At 43.3% G+C, this 24,018-nt stretch overlaps 1 protein-coding gene across 5 annotated transcripts in view; it reads right to left on the bottom strand.

Moving 5' to 3' along the window:
- Positions 1-24,018, bottom strand: part of Trank1 (tetratricopeptide repeat and ankyrin repeat containing 1) — an 80,596-nt gene that overhangs the window by 3,139 nt on the left and 53,439 nt on the right. For 3 of the 5 annotated variants that reach the window (XM_057767729.1, XM_057767730.1, XM_057767731.1), the window contains exons 12-21: positions 21,011-21,210; positions 20,586-20,723; positions 19,226-19,246; positions 16,310-16,453; positions 15,199-15,355; positions 10,930-11,018; positions 7,511-7,614; positions 7,276-7,408; positions 4,038-4,183; positions 18-3,067 (exon numbers count right to left, since the gene is read on the bottom strand). In XM_057767729.1, the coding sequence (XP_057623712.1) occupies positions 18-3,067; positions 4,038-4,183; positions 7,276-7,408; positions 7,511-7,614; positions 10,930-11,018; positions 15,199-15,355; positions 16,310-16,453; positions 19,226-19,246; positions 20,586-20,723; positions 21,011-21,210 (4,182 nt within the window). The remainder of the gene's footprint in view (positions 1-17; positions 3,068-4,037; positions 4,184-7,275; positions 7,409-7,510; positions 7,615-10,929; positions 11,019-15,198; positions 15,356-16,309; positions 16,454-19,225; positions 19,247-20,585; positions 20,724-21,010; positions 21,211-24,018) is intronic. The other 2 variants (XM_057767732.1, XM_057767733.1) reach the window with 1 other exon arrangement.

Here is a 24,018-nt window from a genome sequence, read left to right as displayed (position 1 = left end):
TCCCCGCGGGCTCTCACCTTCAACCCAGGCCTTCCGCCTGTAGAGCTCTTCTACCAGATCCGAAACCCTTCTGATGTGCTCTTGCACCTTCCTCTGCAGCATGTGGCTCTGCTCCTTGGAGCCCAGGTGACCACGGATCCAGATGCTCTGCTCAATGTCCTGCACCACTACTTTGCCTTCTTCGATGGCCGGGTCCACCTTTTCATGGAAAAATTCCAGATATTTCTGGTAGGCTGCTTGCTGCCTCCGGTGGCCTTCCAAGTGAATATGCTGCTCATATGACTCACTGATTCTCTCTCGACCCTCTCTCCCTTCCAGCTCAGTCCTGGAAATGATTACAGCCTCCGATGCTCCCTCAAATGCTTTGCCAGGACTGAAGTAACTTTCGGGGCTGCGGATGAACTTCACGCCACACAGGTCACACTGGGTCCTGTCTATGTCAGCCCTTTTGAAATTCCCAGCCCTGAGCTCCCTAGCCTCCTCCCTGCTGTGCTCTGTCTGAATCCATCTTCTCCAGCTGATGCACAGTGACACCACCAGGCAGGCTCTGCGCAGCTTGCGCTGGATCAAGGCCTTTCGCTGCTTCTGGAAAAGAATGGCAGCCAGAAAATGATCTCGATCTTCCAGGGCCAACTCCTCTAATTCATGTGTCTCATCTTCACCAAAATCCCACTCTGGGTCAGCAAACTGGTCCACAGGGCCCATACAGAGCAAGCGGTTCAGTCTGACCTCTTCATGGCAGAGGCCACGGACCACAGTGCCTTTGGTATGCACACTGTCCCACCGCCAGTGACAATCCACCAGGTACTCTTCATCTCGCTCAAAGAGCAGGTCCTGCAGCGCCTCAGCCACAGACTTCACACTGACAGCCATCAGCACCCGCTGTACCACTTTCAGCAGCCTCTTGGGCACCTGGTCTGGCCAATTCGCGCTCATCAACTGCAGCCTTGTCTCGATCTCCCGGAAACGGCGGTATAGAAGTGGTTTGCAGAAGGGCTGCAGGACTTCCTCCGCGTTCACCAGCATCACCAAACACAACACCAGTGCCCGTTCCGCCTCCCCTGAGATCACATAGTCTATTTCACTGAAGGCATCAAGCAAGACATTGAAGTTCATACTCTCGTAACCACACAGCACCTTGACGAGGTAGGAGAGGTGGGACCGGAAGTCCCGGATGGCTCTGGCTACATCCTTCGGCTTGTACTCTTGGATGATGGAGAACACGTCCCCAGATTCCCTGTCCTTCTTGCTGAAAAGGAACTCCCAGAAGTGCAAGAGTGCAATGTAGCTCTTGGGGAGGCACAAGACCACATTCTTCCAGAGACGGGCCAGCACCACGCCACAGTGAATGAATTGCAACTCCAGCAGCACCACCGTGTTGGTAATGCTGGGGACCAGAGGTGTTTTGCATCTCCTAATGAGGACGTTCATGAAGCGGAAGAAGAGCCGCTTGTAGTCTTCAGGGTTCCTATGCACATAGAGCTGGTCCATGGAACTCTCCAGTAGCCTGATGAAGCACAGATAGGACTTCTCCACACTCTCATCTTCCCTGTTGGGCACCAACATGCCAAATTTCCCTTCAACGCATTTCATTCTGTAGCCCCTGACCTTGTTTCTGTCCTCTCTGTCAGACTCGAGGGCTTTCAGCTCCCGATTGTAACTGTCCTCCTCCTGGTGAAGCAGCTTCTCAAAGTCCTCAGGGTAGCTGGAGGATAGCAGGAAAGCCTGCATGGCACTCAGCCACAGGTCTGTGGACTCCCTGCGGCTGTGTGCACTTTCTTTATGAAAAAGATCCTGGATATACTCTTTCAAGGCAAACCGGAAGGAGCAGAAGAACTTGTAATTTGGCTTTAGGATTTCTCTGCATGCCATAGGGTTTTCAGACAGCATTCTCTGATGGAAATGCCGAGGGAAGAGGAGGTTTAGGAAGGATTTGCAAAGGCCATATGTATCCAGAGACAAAATACAGTCTATTTCTTCAAGTTCTTCAGCTAAGACCTCAGGGAATACTTTCTTGGCTTCCAGAAGCAATCCGTTAATTGCCACCAGGTGCATTTTTGACTGAACCATGCACTTGGCCTCGCAGCGCCTGAGGGGTCTGTGGAAATCCTCACACTTCTCATCCTCACATTTCAGACCCACAATAAATCTCGTGCAGACCCCTGGGTAGGTCTTCCCCAGCAGGATCTGTGTGATCTGACACAGTCTGCTCAAGAGGTGCTTGTTCAGGGCTAACTTCACTTGATCAGTCACTATTAAGAAGTGTTCTTTTGTTTTCTTCTCACTCAAGGTGAAATCCAGGTCAAAAATTATTCTTAATATAGGCCCAGGGTCATTCTGGGCTATCTGGCAATATTTGGCGTCCACTTGAGAAATTCCAAAGAACTCAAAGCAAGATTTGACCATTTCCCTCTCAGCATTGTTTGTCACATTGTTAAGGGCCCTGACCAGGTTGAGAAGGACTTCCAAGCCCCCTGGGGCCAGGGCCAGAACCTTCTGATGCTCAGACTTGCACTGGCTGGCTGCTTCATAGAGAGCTTCTACCACTCCTGCTGAGTGGTTGAGCATGTCAAACTTGATGAAGGCATCTTTAAGCTTCTGAAAGTCCCTGAGGATAATCCCTTGCAGGAACTGGGCCTCTGCAATGCCGGACAGCTGGCTAGTTTGATAGCAGAGATCAAGTGCTTCTCTCAGAATAGCCTTTGTATGTTCTATGTCAGAATCTCTGGCCACATTGAGGCGGGCAACCCCCAGGAGACAGGAGGCCTGGAAGTCCTTGTCGGCAGTGAGCCTGGCAGCCTCCAGGAAGCAACCATGTTGCTTCATCAACAGGGCAGCCTCTTCTCTCCGACCCTCCCTGTTAAGCAATTCTGCTGCTTCTGCTAGGCGTTTCCGAGACTTCAGGAATACCAGCTGATCTTCCACGTCAAGCTTGGAAAGGACAGCCATCATCTCCTTGCTCTTATTTGCACTCAGGTACTTTGCAGCAGCTTCCAAGTAAAACTGACTGGCAGAATAGGAGAGTTTGGGAATGGGAAAGGTCTTGTTCTTTAACATTTCTTCATATCTGCAAAGACAGAGTGTTGTAGGACAATTGTACACTGTGTGAATATGTGTTGCTGTGATTGGTGTAATAAAAAGCTGAATGGTCAATAGCTAGGCAGGAGAATACAAGCAGTACTCCAGGCAGAGAGAGAACTCTGGGAAGAAGAAAGGTAGAATCGTCAGCCGGATGTGAAGGAAGCAGGATGGGCAGTACAGATGAAGTAACAAGCTTCATACAAGAATGGAGATTTAAAAAAACATAAGTTAATTTAAGTTATAAGAACTAGTTAGGAACAAGCCTAAGCTAAGGCTGAACTTATATAATTAATAGTAAGTCTCCATGTCAGTATTTGCAGTTGGCGGGCCTGACAAAAAAGTACACATGTCAATTTGTTATCAGCAAAAAGAGAAGTCTCTCCAAAATGCAGTACAAAGCAACTTAAATAAAGCTCCCATGAGCAGATATTAGAGAAAAGACCTAAAGCTGTCTGGCACAACATTTCTAGAAATGTTTCATTGTCCAGGAAAAATTTATGCATCCTGAAAACCAAAACATAATAACCATTTTGGGTTTCAGCTTTGACAAACACGACTGTGACACTGAAAAGGACATAACGGTGGCTGCACCAGTCTGTGTTTACCTAGCTTGCAATTCTTCTCTTTTGTTCGGTGTGCATGACTGGAATCATGCTATACTGATATCGCTCTCAGGAGCACTTGCACTCCACTGACTACAGTCAGTGTATCCTATTATAAACACGCCAGGACACATCCTTCATCTTCAGTCCTCTCCTATGATGATGGGTCAGAGCAAAGAACGAGGTTGAGAGGCAGAATCCACTCTCAAGGAGCTCTGAGACTGCACTGAAGCAGCTCTCATGTGAGGGAGATTGACAGGTCAGTCACTTCAGAAGCATCAGAGTACCGACCACAGCAGGCCATCCCGAGAGAAGGGAGAAGGCAGAAAGATGCGAAAGAATAAAACCACCTACTTTTCCACTGCAACAGCAGCTTCCTCGAAGAGCTCCTCTTGGCAGTACATCCTAAGTGCAAGGTCAAATTCATGGATCTGCTCGAAGCATCGGAAGGCATCTTTGAAGCACTGGCTTCGCTTATAGAAATAGGCAGCATCTCTTATCTACAACAGTAAAGTTTTGTTTTTATTTAAAGTATTCTAGGCTTTCTTAATCTTAAAAAAACTAACACATGAATAGTAAAAGTGATTATGTATCTATTTCTTAGTATAGATAAAATAAAAACTAATTCCTTTTAAAATAAAGGGGAAAGTTAAATTCCAGGTCACATCGTATACAAAGATGGAGTCTTGGTGGATTATAGATTTAAATACAGGGGCTAAAGAGATGGCTCAGCAGTTAACAACACTTGCTTGTCTTGCAGAAGGACCCAGGTTCAATTCCCAGCACCTCCACAGTAGGTCACAACCATCTGTACCTCCAGTCCCAGGGGATTCAATGGCCTCTGCTAGCCTCCTCCCATACTGCACACATGCAGTAAATATACAAACATGCAGGCAAAACACCCATATACATAAAAAATAAAAGTTCAAAGGTTTAGATACAAAAATTATTGAGAAAAATGTATGGGAATATCTGTGACCTGCAAGTAAAATGTTCCCAACAAAACCTAACAATTCAAATCTTAGGAGAAACGTTAATGAATTTTATTACTTGAAACTGCTCCACAAAGTCTCATGAAATAAAGCTAAGAAAAACAATTTTCAGGGCTAGAATACAGTTTGGTGATGGAGCACTTGCTTAAGATGTGTATGAAGCCCCAGGTTCAATTCCCGACACTGGAAGTAGAAGAAAAGAAGGAAGAGGGAGAAGAGGCAAGAAAGAAAACCAGTTTAAGCACTGAAATCAGTACTGTCCAACAGCTCTCTATGAGAACAGATGTTTCTCATTACTGTGTGATCCAATCTGCTGGTCTCTAACTAACTCTCAATAGAGACCTTGATATATGGGGGTACTGTAACCTAAAACCTGAAATTTAAATTTTATTTAATTTTAATTAATCTTAAGTAGCCATATCTGACTAGAAGCTACCATATAAGAACTAGCAGTTCTAGAACATTAAAAAAAAAATCCTGTAGCTACAAAGACTTTTGAAAAGAGAATTTTAAAGACACTGGAAGGCTATAAACCGCCATTTGCAATAGAGAAATGTGAACAGCTGCAGTAACAATTAGAGGAGTGGAAATTTAATCCACAGTGAAAAACATCTAGAGGCTTGCAAAAATAAGAATCTGCTAAACATGGTCAAGGACATAGGGAACACAGTATCTTTACATACAACATGGCATTGCCATTCTGGATAGCAAAGTAGTCATACCTAGTAAAATGAGATAGCAGTGTCTAAGGACCCAGGGCTGCAGGCCACTTCTAGCAACACATCACAAATGGGTACAGTAGTACTGAGTCATGCCACACCACACCTGAACTTTCATCACTGGAGAAAGGGGGTAGTGATATAGAGAACACTCACTCTGCAATGTTACCATGGTCAGAGACACAGCCAGAGCTCAACATAAGAGGCAAGGAAAAGCCAAAGCATAGAACAAGACAAGTTTAGACAAGTTTAAATCCCATGTGTATAGAAAATGCCACGATCTAGTCTTCAGCAATGCAAGCATGTGAGGCTGAGGTGAGGTTAAAGAGACAAGCTCCTTTCCCATGGACAGTACTGGGAGGCAAAGGGGAAAGTGACAGGCAAGGCCTGTATCTTGTAGCCTCCCATTAGGGTTCTAGATGGTAACACCAAAGATTGGAGGGCAGAGACTAAATAAACTGGAAAGTATAGAAACTATCTTAACTCCTAGAATGTAGAACATCTATTCCCTGTTCTACTCCATCTCCCAGATAAGCCACACCCCATAACAAACATGGAGCCAGGGCTGCAGCATTGGGAGGGACTGATCTTCTTAGACACTGACATGGGGCCCACAACTCCAGCTTCTCAATAGGTCTCATTCCCCATTCCCCACTCTGACTTCAATATCCAGGGTGTGCGAGGGATCCTAGAAACTGTTACACTGATACACAGAAACCCATGTTCCAAATAGAGAGTAGGAAACCTGGGTAGAACATACAACAGCTCACAGCCCCATGCTTTCTAGCACACTTTTTGCAACTGCCAGACTTTTAAATTCTTACCGCACCACATCTGATTCCCTCACAAGGAACTACAGGGCTAGGGAGATAGCTCGGTAGTTAAAGTGTGTGCTACACAAGCCTGAGGGCCAGAGTTCTGATCACCAGAATCCACTAAAATGCCCAGTGAGGGAGTGGCTTTGGAAAGGAAAGATGGAATCCCCAGAACAAGCTAGCAAGCAAAATGGCCATATCAGTGAGTTCGGGGTTTGATTCACTGACCCTGCCTCAGTGAGTAAGGTGAAGGAGAGATGGAAGATGATTCCTGACATCACTTTTGGGCACACGCACGTGCGCGCGCGCGCGCACACACACACACACACAAATGGAAAAAAGCAAAACAAAGGAACCGCTGAGAAAATGACAACTTGGATGTTACAGCAATGCAATGTAGCTACGAACAATTTCTAACTGCTTACTTTCTTCTCCTGTTTTAATCTTGCCACAGACAAGCAGCCATTTGTGTCCCACTGTCAGCTTACTAACCACTAAGAAGCTGTGTTCCACACTCGAAGTTCTGCTCAACAGAGCTTTGAGTGATGATTCCATTCTGGAATGATGAGCATTCACAATATGACTAGTGACACTGAGGGTCAAGCTTTTAACTTTACTTTCTTTTAATTAACTTTCTATCAAGTAGCTGCACATGATTACAGGATCAGACCATGATGATCTATCTAGGTAATTACTGGAAACACAGAAAACCCTCCACGTATACATACACCAAGCTACTTACTCAAGTGAACCTAGGCAAAGAGAAAGCAATAATATTTTAACATCCATCTGGTTTGGGTCTGTGACTTGGCCTTCCTATGGCTGACTTCAGGACTTGAATAGTAACACAGATGTGGATAAACACATATACACACAGAGACACACAAACACATACAACACACTCTTGAGCAAGTGAAGAAAGAAGGATCACAGATGACAGGGCCAGCCTCTCCTTCCTTTAAGGATTGGAGTCTCTTCCTGCCACAGGCAGAGCTGATGGCCCACCCCTCCATTTACTCAGATGAAGCCCCATTATTCAAGGAGCATCTTCGGGTTGGGGCCATACCTTTCCCAGCCTCTCACACAGCTGGGCAGAGAGCTGGAACTCCTTGGCATAGCTCAAACATTTAAGAGACAGCTTTGGCTCATTGCACTCCAAGTAAGTCTTAGCCAGTTCCAAATACTGCAACTCCTTCTCCCTGGGGAAAAGGGAAAGAATCAGCATTGTCATGAAATGTGGCCAGTATATCCAACCTGACACTCTCATCAGAGAGTATGAGAACCAATCCTAAGACACTTACTTGGGGCTGACTTTCTTTGACTTCATATTCAGAGCAGTGTAGTGGGCCAGGGCCAACTTCTCCTTCTCAACTGCATCTCCTTTCTGGTAACACTTAGCTGCAACCTGGAATAGGCCAAAGGTTTGATTCCCAGCAAGGTAATGGAGGTAACAGAACAAGAATTAATGCATGCATTATGTTGCTATGGACAGAGTCCTGTGTCTGGCCCAGCCCAATCTGACAGGGAAGAGCAGGAAAGTACAAGTGATTTAAAGAGAGGAGTCTCCAAAGACAGAGTCCAGCTGTGGGACCAGCTAATACAATCCAAAGGTTTCATTAGGAAATAGTCAGTAGCCATGAAGAAAGTGAATACAACATATAGATCTATAGGCCACCACAACACCAACTCTGTATAATCTTCTAATGGCCACGTGCAGAAGACATACCCCTCCTCACTGTATGTAGTAGCAACCTTAGTCAGAGCCATGGAGCAAAGGGCCCAAAATTACCCAGCAGCTTTTCTGGGCTTTGACATGGTTGCTAGCTATAGTGGCAGCCTGTGTGCTGGTGGACAGCAGTGTAGACGTGGTGGCGTAAAAATGTAGTAGAGATGGCATCAGAGCACCTAAGATCCTTGAAGCATGCAAACCTGTGTCAACAAACCTCTGACTATGAGGTGTGCAAAGGAATGTCAAAGGTCTCCAAGCACAACCCAAATCCTGGCCAGCAGAAAAGCTGCTCTCTGAAACAGGAGGTCCTGCACTGTCTCAAAGCACGAGCTACAGAAGCAGTAGGCTCACACTGCACTGGCATTAGGTCTCAATGTTGGTACGGGAGACAGTGAGTGGTGCTTTGTGGTAGATCAGACAGAACGACCTCTCCCATTCATGCTCTTTGCTCCTGTCCACCCACATTTCCAGCTGGCCCTCTGCATGCACTGTTCTAGCTGGAATGCTCCCCTTCCTTTCTCTGCCTAGTTCACTTCACTTATTCTACAATCTCAGCTCAAGACCCTTTCTCAAAGAAGGCTTCCCTGACCTCCTGTGTCCAGGACAGGTGGCTCTGGGGACAGCTGGTTCTCATCTGTGACACCTGGAACTGCTGAACTGTGCACTTGTCTGTGTATCACTGTTGTTCACCATCATATTTTTAGGATCTAAATATAATGTCTGGCCCATAGCTCAACAATTATTTGCTGGATGAATGATCTTGCATGGTGGTTCTGACACATTCATTGACATGCAGCCAAAAACTCAATAAGCCACCTGAGTCCTGAAGTCCTTTAGCGGGGGTCAAAATAAAGTCGGGCGAGGAGAAGGCTTTTTATAACATTCTCATCTGTGCCGGCTCCCCTAAAAAAATTTTAGATTCAAACATTCAAAAGGTATTTTTAAAGGGATAAATAATTGGAAACCCATGGACAACACATATGGGCAACATCAATGATGTTCTGAAAGGAATGAAGAGTTAAGACTTTATATTATAACACTCCAGTCTGGTGCCCACACCTGCTGCTGCCCAGCCTGCCTTGCCATTCCCTCCCTGCTGCCTCCCTCCACCCTGCCAAAAAATATTTTGGTTTTACAACAATAGCCAAATGTTCAGTGCTTCTTTCCAATTATAACAAGGATCAATAATGAATAATTTTGAGGCTCTATCAATTTCTACAGCTAAATATTGCATATTTTGAAAATAACCTTTCATATATACCTCTATAATAGCATGGTTTTTCTCTTCACCTCATTGTTAGAAATCAAAAGGGTGGCCAGAGCCCCTCACACCTCTGACCTCTGCCACATTCCTTTGAATATACTTTTGCTGCTTCTACCCCAGCATTAGTGAGTCTGTCTGTCTCCTTGTCCTTTAATGTGGGCTCTGACTTATCTAGCCAAGAGAATTCATACGAAGTGCCACAGGGTTAATTCTAAGAACAGGCCTTCAGGACTGACGTATTTCTTTGAACGCTGGCATAATATGAACTAGCCCAAATTTATCTGCTGAAGGGACAAGATCTGCTGAAGTTTTTCAAGAACCCTAGTGACCCCACACCCATCCCCCCATTACCAGAGCCAGGAACCGGTCAATCACCAGAAACAGAATACAACTGAATGGCGGCCAAGGGTAGACACACGAATTCCCCTAGGTGGGTCCAGCAGCTATTTAGCTGGTTCAAACTGCTAGCCCAGAGACCTGCGCAGACGACTTGTGATAAGCCGCTAAGTTTGGATGGGGGTACTTGTTATGAGAAACCCAGATATGATCCCTTTTCTGTACATGTAAACTATTTCCCATCACAGCAAACCAAACTTTTCTAGGAACTGAGGCTGAAGAAACGTGAGGTGCTCTGTCTCGTCTATACCACAGGCCTGTCTTTATCAGTTCTGTCCTACAGTCCCAGGGTCTTCATGACTGTCCAGTGCCTTCACTCAGACCTAGCTTACAGGCTCCAACAATAAGAGTTGCTAGAGCAACAGAATGAGCCACACAGCATCTGTTCAGACATGGAAGGGAAGCAGCAGACATCTTTCTGGGACACTTGAGAAGCTGGACCCCATCCATTTGCAGAGAAGGAAAGAAAGCCATCTGCCAAAACCAGCGCAGCTGCTTTCAGCTGTAGTCATGGTGACCCAGTCATCCAGGTGCCCAGCAGTCAGCTCCGAGAGCTGTAAGTTTCCTGAGCTCAGTCGGTGGCGGTAGATGTCGTTGCTACCCACAGCATTCTCCTTCCTTTCTTGCCAGATCAAAAAATCTACTCTACATACAAGGCTTAAACTGTCAGGAGGACTACCCTCCCAGATGACTTTGCAGCAGTGAAGAGCGTGTGACCTAGTACTGACAAGGAGAAGCATGAGGAAGTCCACTGGGAACTTTGGATCTAAAAAGAGATCCTAAAGAAGCTAGTGCCTGCCCTCATTCCTGTGTGGGATGCCGCTGATAGTGGGGTGTCCGGGGCTACTGAAGCAGACACTGTGCAGCTACAGAGGGGAACATCTCTAGCAAGCTGCAGCTGACAAAGGGAAGAAATAAAGTAAGATTGGGACTGTGATGGTTTAGCTGAGCTGCAAAAATCAATCATGGAAATAAATAGGAAGGCCCCTTGGCAGGGGACAGACCATGACTGACTGACTGACTGACTGACTGACTGACTGACTGACTATCTATCTATCTATCTATCTATCTATCTATCTATCTATCTATCTATCTATCTATCTATCTGCCAGCACTTTGCTGAAATGAAGGACTACCATGCCTGCACTGACTGGGAAAGAACAGGGCAGGGGGCTCTCCTCCTGTCAGGATAAACTCAGAAATGGCACAATCACTGCCACCATCACTGTGTCCTAGTCACCAATGTGATAGTGGGAAACTTTCCCATGAGGTCTGCCAAGGCCAGCAGTCACAGTCATTCCTCACCCTGGCTTCTGGCCCCAGCTCCTTACCTTCCAGCACTGATGCTTGGCATAATAGTCTCCTTGTGTGATCCACTCACCAGGAGTTGAGGTCTTAACAAACATGCTATCGTCAAAGTCTAAAATGAAAGTGAAAAGTGAGCTTGTTTCTCTAGGCAGTAACCCTCGACTTACATCTGTTTGGCCTAAACTATATCTCCCAAAATTCATTTGCTGAATTCTTAATCTCTACTACTTCAAAAATATGGCTTTCTTTGGAGACCAGAGCTATACAATGAAGTCTTTGGGATAGGCCTTAAACCAGTCTCACAGTAAAAGATCAGGATATATACAACACACACACACACACACACACGCACGCACGCACATACACTTCAGTTGCACCACACAAAGGAAAGACCATGTGAGGACACGGTAAGAAGGTGTTCTTTATCTGGAAGCCCAAGAGAGGCCTCAGAAAAAAAACTAACCCCACCTACTCCTGGATATTGGCCTTCTAGCTAGTAGAAATGGGAGAAATCACATTTGTTGCTGTACTGCAGGCAATGCGCTGTGTTGACCTTCTAGACTTCATCAAGAAGTATTTTAGCACCAAAACACGTTGGTGTATGTTTCAGAAGGAGGAGGTGGAAGTGAGAAACAGACCTAATTTGCTTTTTAAATTTTGGTCTACTTTTCTTGACTATAGCTATAAACAAGAAGACACACAGCAATTATTAATTCCTTGAAAATAAAAAGCCAGTTAGTTCTTAGTAAACTCTCAGAATTCAGCATGGCACAAGAGGACAGGCATTTACAATACATGCTACTCAGCTTCTGATGGAGCTACATCTCAACAAACCCCACAGTAAACTGGAAATATCATAATTCAAAATGGCTTTAAATATAACTAATTTACAAGATACCATGTCTTAGCAACCCAGGACACTGCGGTTGCTAATTGTATCCACTTATTACTAGCTGAGGAAAAGATGAAAATTCAAAATATGGTTTTTACTGGTGTATCAATTCTATACCATTGCAAAGCTGAAAATTCCAAGCTGAACAAAATCCATTTTTGTGCATCCAAGTGCATATGTTGTCCTCACCACAGTAGACAGCCTAACACCTTGCTGTGGGCGGGAAAACACTACTATAACCACTTACAGTCTGTCCTTTCTGTTCCATACCAGCCCTCCCCACCCATGGCCCTCAGAATGTCACCAGCAATGAACAGCAATGCACAGTTCATTAAGTACCAGAGATACAGTGAATGCCACAACAATGTCAGGAAGCCAGATCAAAGCTAAAGGGACCAGAGATGCCTAGACTAATGGGTTGCAACCAAAGAAGCAATGGGTCTCAACCACAAGGATCAGAGACCAAGCAGACTTCACAGCCTGCTCCCTCCCTGCTTTCCTTCCAATAGTCTTCTGAAGCACAATGCAACAATGACCGCAGCCCTGAGTGAGGCCTCTATGCACCAGGTGGGAGTATAGTCCCATAGCAAACCCCATCCTACACCTGAAGAGGACAAGGTGACCATGCTAAAAAATTCCAAAATGTATCAGTGCCATACTCACCTCATATTCCCCTGTACTGGAGAGACAGATGCACTGGAAGAGTCTATGTGTCCAACCACAGCTTATGGTTAAGACTGCCCTTGCTCTTGTGCTCATACTGCTACCATGATACAAAAGAAACTGTCGTTCTTGAACATTTTAACTTTGTAAGTAAAACTACTTATCTTAATCACCCCTCCAGTGGGTACTAGAGCATATTGAGTAATTAAAAGGAATACGAGTGAGTCAGGAGGTGGTGGTGCCCACCTTTAATCCCAGCACTTAGGAGGCAGAGGCACATAGATCTCTAAGTTCAAGGTTAACCTTGTCTACAGAGTGAGTTTCAGGCTATCCTAGAACACTGAGAAACCCTGTCTTAGAAAAAAAAGTTACAGGATAAATTGAAAATTATATACTAGGCCAACCGACTCCTTTCCTTTTAATGGGAAGGGAAAAGGGCCCATGATAAGAAAATTGGGCCTGAACAAGGTCATGTAACTACTCAGATGGCAAGGTCACTGAGAAGATGAGATTTTAATTTTAAGCCTTCAACCCTTCTCACCACAGCCCAACAGTTGAGCCCTAGGAAAAGAAGATTGGATCCTGGTCCCCAACTGAGCTATGAGCAATAACCAGAAATAGTCAGGCAACCAGCAAACCTCTCTACAGTAGATAAGCACTGCTTCTTCCTGAGAAGTTCACAACCCTTAGAGAAATTAACTACAGTCTAGAGGAGCCAACTCATTAACTAATCCTCAAGAAAAAAATTAGGTTTTCTTCGCCATAGAGGGAAGATTGTTTTTCTTCATGGCTATCTTACTCAAAGGACTTTATTTTTTAATTAGCTAGTCTTTGAAAATTATGACAATGATAATATATAATTTTTAAACCCTTCTAATACTATAGAGTCTAAAGAAGAAAATGATGTCTACATCTACTCAACAAGCCCTATACAAAGGTGAGCACTGTAAAGTCTACTTCAGAAGTAGCATCTGTGCAAGTGTATGTTTATGCATTTCTTTATCCTGACCTGCTCACCATGGGGCCCTGAATAACCAGGAGTTAAATCGATACAAATGATGACTCTCTTGCTATCTGAATTCTTGGTCTCTGTGCTGTGACGTTTAAAAGACAGACAGTCAGACAGTCCAACTAATCTCACTGTGGTGGTCTGAATGAGAATGGCCCATATCGGCACATGCATTTGAATGCTTGATCCCCAGTTAGTGGAACTGTTTAGGAATGATTAGGAAGTGGGGCCTTGTTGGAAGAGGTGTGGGGATGGGCTTTAAGGTTTTCAAAAGCCCATGCCGACCAGGTGTCTCTCTCTGCCTGATGCCTGCTACTTTGGATCAGAATGTAAAGTTCTCAGCTACTCCCCCACACCATGCCTGCCATCTTACTACCATAATGATCACTAACTCTCTAAAACTGCAAGCAAGCTCCCATTTCAATGCTTTCTTCTGTAAGAGTTCCCTTGGTCATAGCATTTCTTCAAATCAACAGAACAGTAACTAAGAAACTCACTAACCTAATTCTTAATGTACCAGTGTACAAAATGAGTTTGGTTTGACAGTCATAGGCACTCAAACAGATTTCATATGTACATACACATAACATATGTGTACATGTAAATTTTCTATTCTGCTATATGCTGATGTACATAGTTTTGTATTTGTGTTAATATAAGGTTCTTTAAAATTGGATCATTCTGGATATGAGCTACATCTTATATTAAATCTCATTATCATGATGATACATGGATAGGAGAGTTGATTTCCAGAGTTTTGAGGAAAAATTAAAATGTTAACTATTATAGTGTTGGCAAACATGGTCACCTTAAATGGGATTGTAAACAGGGTGATCCTAGAAATAATGTTTTTTTTTTCTGAACATATTCTAAGCAGAATGCCTGTCACTTCTTGATTATGCAGAAGATGTGGCAAAGGCAAACATTGGGCTAGTGAATGTAGATCAACAAGAGACATTCAAGACCATCTTTGCCTTTACAAAACTCCTTGAGTGACTGCTCTCAGGCCCCATGCTAAATCCAGTTCAATAACTTCCTGCCATCATTGAGGAAACTCCTTCCCAGAGCAATTAAAGAACCTAATGCCAAAAAAAAAAAAAAAAAATTGGATCATTCTATACTGTATACTGTTTGTATTTTTCTTGTTTTTATATATCATATCTTAAAAACTTTCCATACCAATAAGTAGAAATCCATTTTAGTCTTTTTAATAATTGTATGGCATTTTAGCCTTTTCCATACTGGATGCTTGGACTACTTTCATTTTCTTGTTATTACAACTAGGGCTATGTGGTTTTCACTTTGATAGGCAATCTCAATCAGGCTATCCAAAAGTTTTTAGTAACTTGTATTATAACACTGTGACCTAGTTCCTGCAGCCCATACCCAAATCACTCGCTTTTAAAGGACAAATAACAGATTTCCCTAAAGTAGCAAACTCACCCCAAATGCACAACAAACACTCTTTCCCAGACACTTTAACATAAAAAAGCTAAAGTGCTTTTTCTGAGAAAAGCATGGAGAGGGTGCTATCAAGTAAAACAAAACTCTACACCCCATGACTGGAAGCACAGAGCAGTGGTAGAGCACTTGGCCTCCCATGCATAAGGGCCTAGGTTCAATCTTCAGCACTATAAAACACAAAACAACAAAACTGCCCTTTCTACGTGACCATCAGAACAGAAGAGACACATCTCCAACAGCAACAATAGTTTAATGAGATCTTACCTTTATTTTCATCTGTCTTTACAACTTGGACAAAATCTCTCCTAATGAAATATTTGAAAGCAGGAGCCCGCTTCTCTAGGTTTTCATCAAAGATCCAGAGGTTGACCCGAGCCCGTGTGATGGCAGTATACAGCTGCTTCAGCTCTCCATTGAGGAGCTAACAATAAGATTGAAGACAAAGATGATGAGCCTTGTGTCCAAGTGACAGTGTGAACATGATTTAAGGGTTTACTCTGATCTGAGAAAAGTATAAAAACTAAGCTAATTTTTAATTTAATTTTACTTATTATTTGTATGGGTAGAATATGTGCACATGAGGACACATGTGTACAAGTCACAGAACAACTTTGTGGAGTTAGTTCTCTCCTTCTCCTTCTATATAGGTTCTAGGAATTGAACTCAGGTAGTTAGGTTTGCCTTACAAGCATTTTGCCCACTGAGCCATCTCATTGACCCACACACACACACAAAAAAAAGTTTTAGAGAGTTTGTTCTGTTCTGTAGTCAAGAGCACTAGCTGCTCTTGTAGATGACTGAATTCTATTCCCAGTCATGTAAGTACCCAACAAGTAACTCATAAATAAATGTAATTCTATCTCCAGCAGATCCAACATCCTCTTCCACCTGCCACAGGAACCCAAACACACATAAATAAGCATTAAAATAAACATTATTTAAAATTAAGTTTTAAAAAATTACTGCTAACTTTTGAGAAGGATACCAGGACCTCACAATTGTTGTGACTTACTTTTCCTTTAAGTTGTTTTTTTTTTTTGTATGTGTGTTGCTTGCTTTTTAAAATTAAGACAGTCATGCCTTGTACAGCAACTATCATTACTACTAAACCAGTTCAGACACATTCTGTGATTTCACCAACTTTTGTGAATAAAGTTGGGTTCCAGGTGAATGGAAGGCCCTTCCACCTCCATCAATCCAGTGCTCTGCAGAGAGGGAGGAGACAGACAACACTGCCTTTCTTTCCCCATTCCCACTGTCAATGTAATGGAAGACCAGCCAGGAGCAAGGCTCCATTTTTCTTCTCATTTTCTTTCCAAGCCTTATTTGCTGGTTCCATATTAAATCTCTGTGTGAACAAATTGCAGATATTCACCTTGTACATTTCTGGGTTCACCATAAGGGGCCGAGCCTGAGAGGAGTTTGATTTCTCCAGAGGAACTTCAACCAATGGCCAGTTTTCCTCTCTGGAGTCAGATGACGGTATGAACGAGGAAATGATCTTCCATTCCTTGTAAGCCTAAACAACAACAACAACAACAAGTTGAAGAACAACAGAATTTGCTTTTGAAATACCTCCCAAGCTCCACAGAAAACTGAGCCCCAAGCACAGGTGTGGAGCCTTCAACACAAGTTGTATAGAGGGATATATCTCATGGCCTCAGAATAGATGGGAAGAGCTAAGGTTGCACAGGCAGAAGTCAAAGAAGCTACCATGAAAATACACCAACACTTGGGTAAGATGACTGAGAATCCAGGCATAGGTGCCCTCTATGGGCAAGAATGCTAAAGGCCCAAGGTGTTACAGTAATTCAAAGAATGTCAACAAGCAGTAAGGACAGAGGGAACCTTACTCCTTCTCACAATGTGGTTAAGAAATACCACATAGGGACAACTTTTAGGCACAGGTGGCAGAATTATCTAAATTAATCAACCAATGAATGGAGAATGATATAAGGCATATTAATAACTAATTTTCCACTTATTATCTGACCTTGGACACGATGTTTTTATAGTGGATAACAAAACAACTTCACTTTGTTGGTCAGGAAAAGGAGATAACATTGAGGGTATAGTACTTGCTTTAATGTATTCTTTCTTTTACCCAAACCCCCAAAGCTAATGTGATTGTATGACTAGGGGATAGCAAGGCTAAAGCAGTGGTTATCAATCTGTGGGTCATGACCCCTTTCACAAGAGTTGCCTAAGACCATCTGAAAACACAGATATTTACATTAAGATTCATAACAGTAGCAAAATTACAGTTATGAAATAGCAATATAAAAATGATGATGGGGTCACCACAACATGAGAAAGTGTATTAAAGGGTCATAGCACTAGGAATGTTGAGAACCACTGCAAGGGGTCATATCTGCATGTTACATGGTCTTTCATTGGTCAACCTGCCACAGTGCTAAAGTAACCACAGACAACATGTGAATGAATGGACATGCTATATTTCAATAAAGATATTGGTCAGTGCTAAACTGAGTTTCGTATAATTTCCATGTGCCATGAGATATTATTCTTTGAGTTTTTTCTAACCATTCAAAAATGTAAAATCCATTTTTAGTTCCAGGATGTGAGAAAGAGCCAGTGGGCTGAAACTGGTCAGCAAGCTTCAGAATTGGTTTCTGACCCCTGCAAGGCTGAACTGTTTAGGTTATATGTGGTACTTAAAATGAAAAATCCCTAGGAGTCTTGAATATCACAATTCACCACGTCTTCTAAACGTAGCCACTTTATTCTCCCAGCCTTTCATTTTTATAAAGCGTGCCAACTTGACACCATTGTAATGTTCAAGGATGCCCAAACCATAAAGTGGACAGAGCTGATAGATGCTTGTTTTAAGTTGTTCTGCTTAACTACATGATTAAACTAAGTTACATGCATAAAACATGATCTACTAAACAGGGCTAGCTGTTTTTGTTATAAAAATCAATTATGGGGTTCAGTACCATACTCTGAAAAGTGATGTCAACCATAAGTGAAGTCATTTGAACAGGTGAAAGGTTTAGAAAAACTCTTTAGGACATACTCATGACATCCTCTTTGTAAAGCTACTTAGCAAGCAGAATCAAGGAAAGCAGGTAAGATGCGGACATTCGAGAGGAGGACCCGCCTGGCAGGCACAGGGGCAAAAAGACTGCCAGAGGGGCCGGGGAGGAAGCGTCACATATTTTTAAACTTCTGGGAGAGAAGCAAACTTGCTCAGATGGTTTGTGGCTACATATTTCCAGGAAGCAAATATTTTCGTGTTTTCAAGATGGACACAGGAAGGGGAATATGTGTTAATCGCCAAGATAACAGGCCTGCAGCACTTGGGGCAATGAAAAGAGCTGCTTCTTGCAAGGAAAAGGCCTGGATTCCACTAGCAAGTCTCCCACAAAATTTGTGGTTTTCAAGTTCCCCCCATCCCTCTCACATATTAATGTGAAAGAAAGAATGCCCTCAAAAGTAGCATAAATAGCATTCACCCTTCTCAATTCCCAAGGACGGTAGTCTGCAGCTTTCTGAGAGAGCAACTTCTCCCCTGAGGTGAGGAAACATCCTGCCAGGGTCTGGCTTGACCACCTCTTGGCTGCCTCCCCACTCAGAAGATAACTTGAGATTGTGGTTGAACAGGCAAAATAAATCTAGACAGAAGAACTACAGACAGTACCCACCCATGTCCATGCACATCCAGGCCCAAACCCCCACCCAGGCCCAAATGCCAGATGTTCCAAAGCAATGCCTGCCTGGGACACTAAGAGGGACAAAGACAGACGATCTCCACTGTTCCATGTCAAATATTGATTACTGTTCAGCAACCTTCATCCAGCTACCTGAAAGAAATCTGAATTGCAGACCATGGAGGGTGAGGAGATTTGATCTGCCTGCCTTCCCTCTCCTTTTTATTATATGCATTTCCTCTCCCAGTTGCATTCTTCTGGTCTGGAGATTGTAAAGGATAAATTGGGGGCATACTTTGCACCAGGGAATGCACAATTGCATTACACCAGGAAGCACCATATCAAAATCTTTACTATATGTCTCATTATGTACACAGAATAAAACAAATGTTACCATTTGTTTAGGTGTTTGTTGTTTTCGTGTTTCTGAATTTCACCGAATTCAGTGGAAGGACAGAGAGACTCCTGTGCCATTCCCGGGAACAGGTAAAGAATAACTGATTTTTCTTTTGAAAGCAAAGTTCCCCCACATGGATCCTTAAATCTTTGACCTCTGACTTTATCACTGGCATGTGCATACAAATGGCACTTAATAAAGGACAGGAACAACAAATTCTTACCCCTTTCTCTTTCAGGAGAGCCTCAGTCCAACCATGACCAGTGGATGTGTTATTAGGAAAAAAAAGTTAGACCTCAGAGATGAAAAATGGTAGCAGGGTTAATGAGCATGCATCTGCTTTTCTTAACAAATCTACCAGGAAGGGGTTGCACATAAGAAGTGGCACTATATATTTATTCATTGTGGAAGTTTCTAGAAGCCAAGTCACGTGTGACAAGGAAGGAGGACAAAGGAAAGTATTTGGAGCTCAAAAAACTTGGGTTTTCTTCGGACTCTGCTGTGAATATCATAACTATGGGCAACTTACTCAATCCAATAACCTTTGGCTTTACCTAAAGAATGAAGGTAATAAAAATACTCAGGACCTCGAGCATTGGTGGGATGAGACACTGCATTCAAAAGGTTATTTATGAACTGTGAGGTATCTGTTGCAGTACCATATATAAATATTGCTAAATCAAACATGACATTTAAGAATGATCAGACAAATGTAAAGAAGGATTCTATTTCAAGGGTCAGATCAGGGATAGATTTTAAGGTATCAAAGCTAAAAGGTGCTCAGAGTTAAGTTTTTAAAAAAAAAAAAACAGCCTTTCTAAACATGTACAAAAACTCTGCAACAGGGACCAGAACACAACCACTGTAGCACTAAGAAGACCCATAGCAGCCAGCCTGAGGGCAATGGTCTTGACTTAGTGATTCCCCTAACAGTAATCTGGAAACTTAAAAAGAAAAACACATGACAAGGACCCAGGAACCACATTAAGGCAGTGGCTGGCAGAGACGTCACTGGGGTCAATCCATGGACTCTGGCTACCGTGGCTGCGGTGTGAAGCTGTGACAGTGAAGCATGTCAAAGGAGGCTGGAGAAAAGGTGGCTGCTCCTGTCACCCACATTACCTGATCCAGGAGACTGGAACCAAATTTCACTGTCTTCGTGGAATTGTCTTTTTATCAACTGGCTTTGCCCAGCTCTGAACTCACAGAGTGAACACTGCTAGCCTTGCCTTCATGTATGGCTCTCCTTAGAACCTGCGCCAACTTAGGCATCCCTGGGAGCCAATGACAAGAGCAGCTAATGAAAACTGGCCCTCGAGTGCTAACCATTCAGAAGACATGAACACAAGAGAGCCAGGGATGTGTAGAGGGAAAAGCAGCTCATGAGATACTGTGGAACAACCCACAACTACTTTCAACCCCTCCATTAACTCACAAACCCCACACTAAATACAAGATGCTCTACAACACACACAGGCACCTGTGACAAACTCTTAGCCTTATCTCCAGACTGTCTTCTGCAGAGCACAAGTTCCACTCAGGCACAGACCTGAACTGTGTGAGAAGAACTCAGTGGGACATACCTCAGAGTCAGTAAAAAAGTTGTAAAGGAGGACATCATCGAATTCCAATCCTTTTGCCTCATAAACAGTTAGCACAAGTGCTAACCCCAGCTCTTCTGGAATTTTCTCTTTTGCCATTTCATTGGCAACGAGAATCACCTAAAGTAAAATAAACCCAAACAATATCAGATTCTACAAAGTCAAATAAAGGAAAGTCTCATCTGTTTCCCTAGGAAATGAGTAATGACTTTAAAGAGAAATGGCCAGGGTGGACATAGTCAGTCAAGACTGGGAAGATAGTCCCAGTCAATGGCCTCTCCTAAGCACACACCCATCCTAAATCAAGAGCTACTGGATTCTTATACAGTAATTCAGCTGCTGCTGCTGCTTCATGGCTGCAACTTCAAACTGACTTATTTCAGAACATATAATCCCAATAAGCTTACCTGGTGGGCACCAAATTCAATGGGCTGGGTTTTTCTTTTGTTCCCTCGCAGCAAAATTGCCAAGTCGCTTACACTACAAGAGTCCAAGAGAGTTGGCTTGGGACCATCAAAAAGTCCAGAATCTCTTGGAAGGCGATCAAAGGATTCTGGGAAGTAGAACTGAAGTAAGTCCACCACTCCAGATGCAAGATTGAGGATTCCTAGGATGAAACAGAAAGTATCTGTCAAATACCACACAGCAAGGCTGAGGTTTATGGTTATTTGTTTGGTTTTCTTTTTCACAGAGGAGGCAGTATATATTACTGACTCAGGCATAATACTTCATTTCAAGTTTATATCCCGTTCCCACTTGTTAACAATGTGGTCCTAACCCAGATCACTCTAGGTATAGCAGGTGAAGGCAGTAATGTGTTGCTGTACTGAGCAGATTTATGAGGCCTCAACCACAACTTCCGATGACAATGGAAAGATCACTGCCTAAGAAACTCAAGGTAGGTATGTCTCCACAACTAGAGGTACTGGACTGTCCATATAAATATGGTAAGGGTATAGTAAGATCAAGAATCACTGTCTCCTCTCATTGGTCCCCACAGCACTGAAAGCAACATTACCACGGTAACAGCATCAGTAATTGCTACCTGGAGACAACCACAGCCTCTATCACCCTGTTCTTCCAAGTTTACCCAGCTGAAACAGTACCATACAAAGGAAAAGTGTCAGAGCCAGAGAACAGACTTTGCAAAAAGCTTTTCTCCAGCCAGTCTCGTTTCTTACCTATGCTCTGAAGCAATACTGACTAAAGCCTGAGATAGAATAGTCACCCTCATAAAAATCCCTCCAGGGAACCCTTACAGGAACCCAATGCGACAGATGAAACAATGGTGTTGCTACTAATGGACTCTACCAGCTAAGAAATAACTGGACTCATCTAAGTGATGGGATTTTAAGTTAGACTGAATACCTACCTTTCTGGGTCTCTCTAGGTCCCTTAGATACCATCTGGTACTTGCCTAGTACCAGAAAGATTATAATGATCAAGGCAGAATACCACGAAATTCCATGTGTTATCACAACTTACTTTTATCAAATAGTAAGGAGAAAACGTTTTATCTGATTCTTTAATTATTACAAGTTTCCAATACAGAGCAATCATGAACGTAATTAGCAACTGCTGTTCCTAAAAAAATCTGTTGCCACTGTGGTTCCCTATTCGTTAAGAGCTAGCAAGGGCCAAAGATTTACACTAACAGTGGAGCCCAAAGAGGGTACAAAAGTACTGTGCTGAACAACTGGAATACCATCCAGGAAACTAGGAAAGTAATTTTTTGCTATCACCATATACAAGAAATACAGGCCAACCATAAAAAAAGAAACACACACACACACACACACACACGCTATGCTTGGATGTAACTTTGGTAAACCTTGGAATATTAATTAACACAAACCAGACAAAAGGCCACATATTGTATCTTTCTACTCACTTGAGACATCTATAACAGGGAACTCCATAGAAACAGAGAGATGAGTTGTTGCCAGGGAGTGGAAAGAAGACAACAATAAGGGGTGTCTGCCTCAATGAATAAGTTAGAGAAACTTCAGCCTTGGACCTCTACACACACATGCATGTACACCTATCTGCACACCCACACATGTGTACCAACAAACTTATGGACACATGCACACACATACACAACACACAGACACATGAAAAATGCAAAAGGAAAAAGTGTTTATGTGTATATTATTTCCCAATTGGCTAGTTTGAGAGAAAAGCTGTTTAAGGACTGATGAATTATTAACTGGATATTACTTTAAGCGAGTATTTCTGAAACAGATAAAGCAGACCTGCCTTTTCCTGATGGCACTAGGCAAATGTTAAGCATAGTTAAAACACAAAATTCATTATTAGAGTTAATAATGAGTCCTCTTTTTGTTTTTGTTGTTGAGATAGAATATCACTCACTATGTAGCTCTGGCAATCCTGGAACTCACTATGTAAAACAGGCTGGCCTTGAACTCAGAGATCTGCCTGCCACTGGCTACAGAATCCTGGGATTAAAAGTGTGCACCACCATACCCAGCATTAATAAATTTTTTAATGTCTTATAACTAAGTAAGGAAGATGGGAGGTAGGGCACTTTGATCCCCTAAGTAACAGCTGTTGGATTATCCTTTGTTGTCTTGGCCATCTTGAGCAAAAGGAATGTCCGTCCAACAGCCTGAGAAATTACCCTTGTGCCGGTGCCAGCCCATCTGGAATCCTACGAATGCCTTGAGAAACTATACAACGGTGGCAGCTGACTGCTCCAGTTCCTGAAAGCACAGCCTCGGTCCGGACTCTTTCGGTTTCTAGGGGTTCAACAAAATCTAGATAGCCCTGCAACAATTTCCACCTACAGAGGAACAGTAATTCCCCTCATGACTTAGCAAAAGGGCTGCTGGAAATGGCACTAAAGAGACAGCCTTCGTTTGCATTCCAGGTGTGCTGTGATTGGTACAAGTACCCCTTCTCTGGCTTTATAAGCAGGCTGTTTGGCTCAAGACGCTGAGAGGCATCCTCCTAAGCTGCCTCCCTCCCTTGGTGCACAATATTAGACACAATAAAAAGCTTCTAGAAGTGAATGATCTTTTCTCCTCTACTTTGGGTCAGACTGGACTGGTCACATGAAGAAAGTAGTCAGTCAGTTGAGCAGTAGAGTGTCATGAAGACAGTGACAGGAGAGAGGCCATGATGGTAGAGGTGGCAGCAGCTGAGCAGTTGCATGTAGCTGGCCAACGAAGAAGAAGTACTGAGTTCTGCATAGCAACCAGGACAGGGACAAGTGGGATAGAATGAGCAGAAAAAAGGGAACTGAGGCTGCAGAAGGAGAAAGTCCATTAAAAAAAGACACACTGCAGGCCCAGGTGGCTGGAAGGCTTCCAAAGAGCTGTCAAGGCTTCAAAGAGTCAATGGTTTCCGAGATTCCAACCCTGGAAGTTATAACACTGGCCACTGTCAAGAGCTG

Source organism: Chionomys nivalis, chromosome 4, assembly GCF_950005125.1.
Source record: "Chionomys nivalis chromosome 4, mChiNiv1.1, whole genome shotgun sequence".
NCBI lineage: Eukaryota > Metazoa > Chordata > Mammalia > Rodentia > Cricetidae > Chionomys > Chionomys nivalis.
This window is presented reverse-complemented; position numbering and strand designations above follow the sequence as displayed.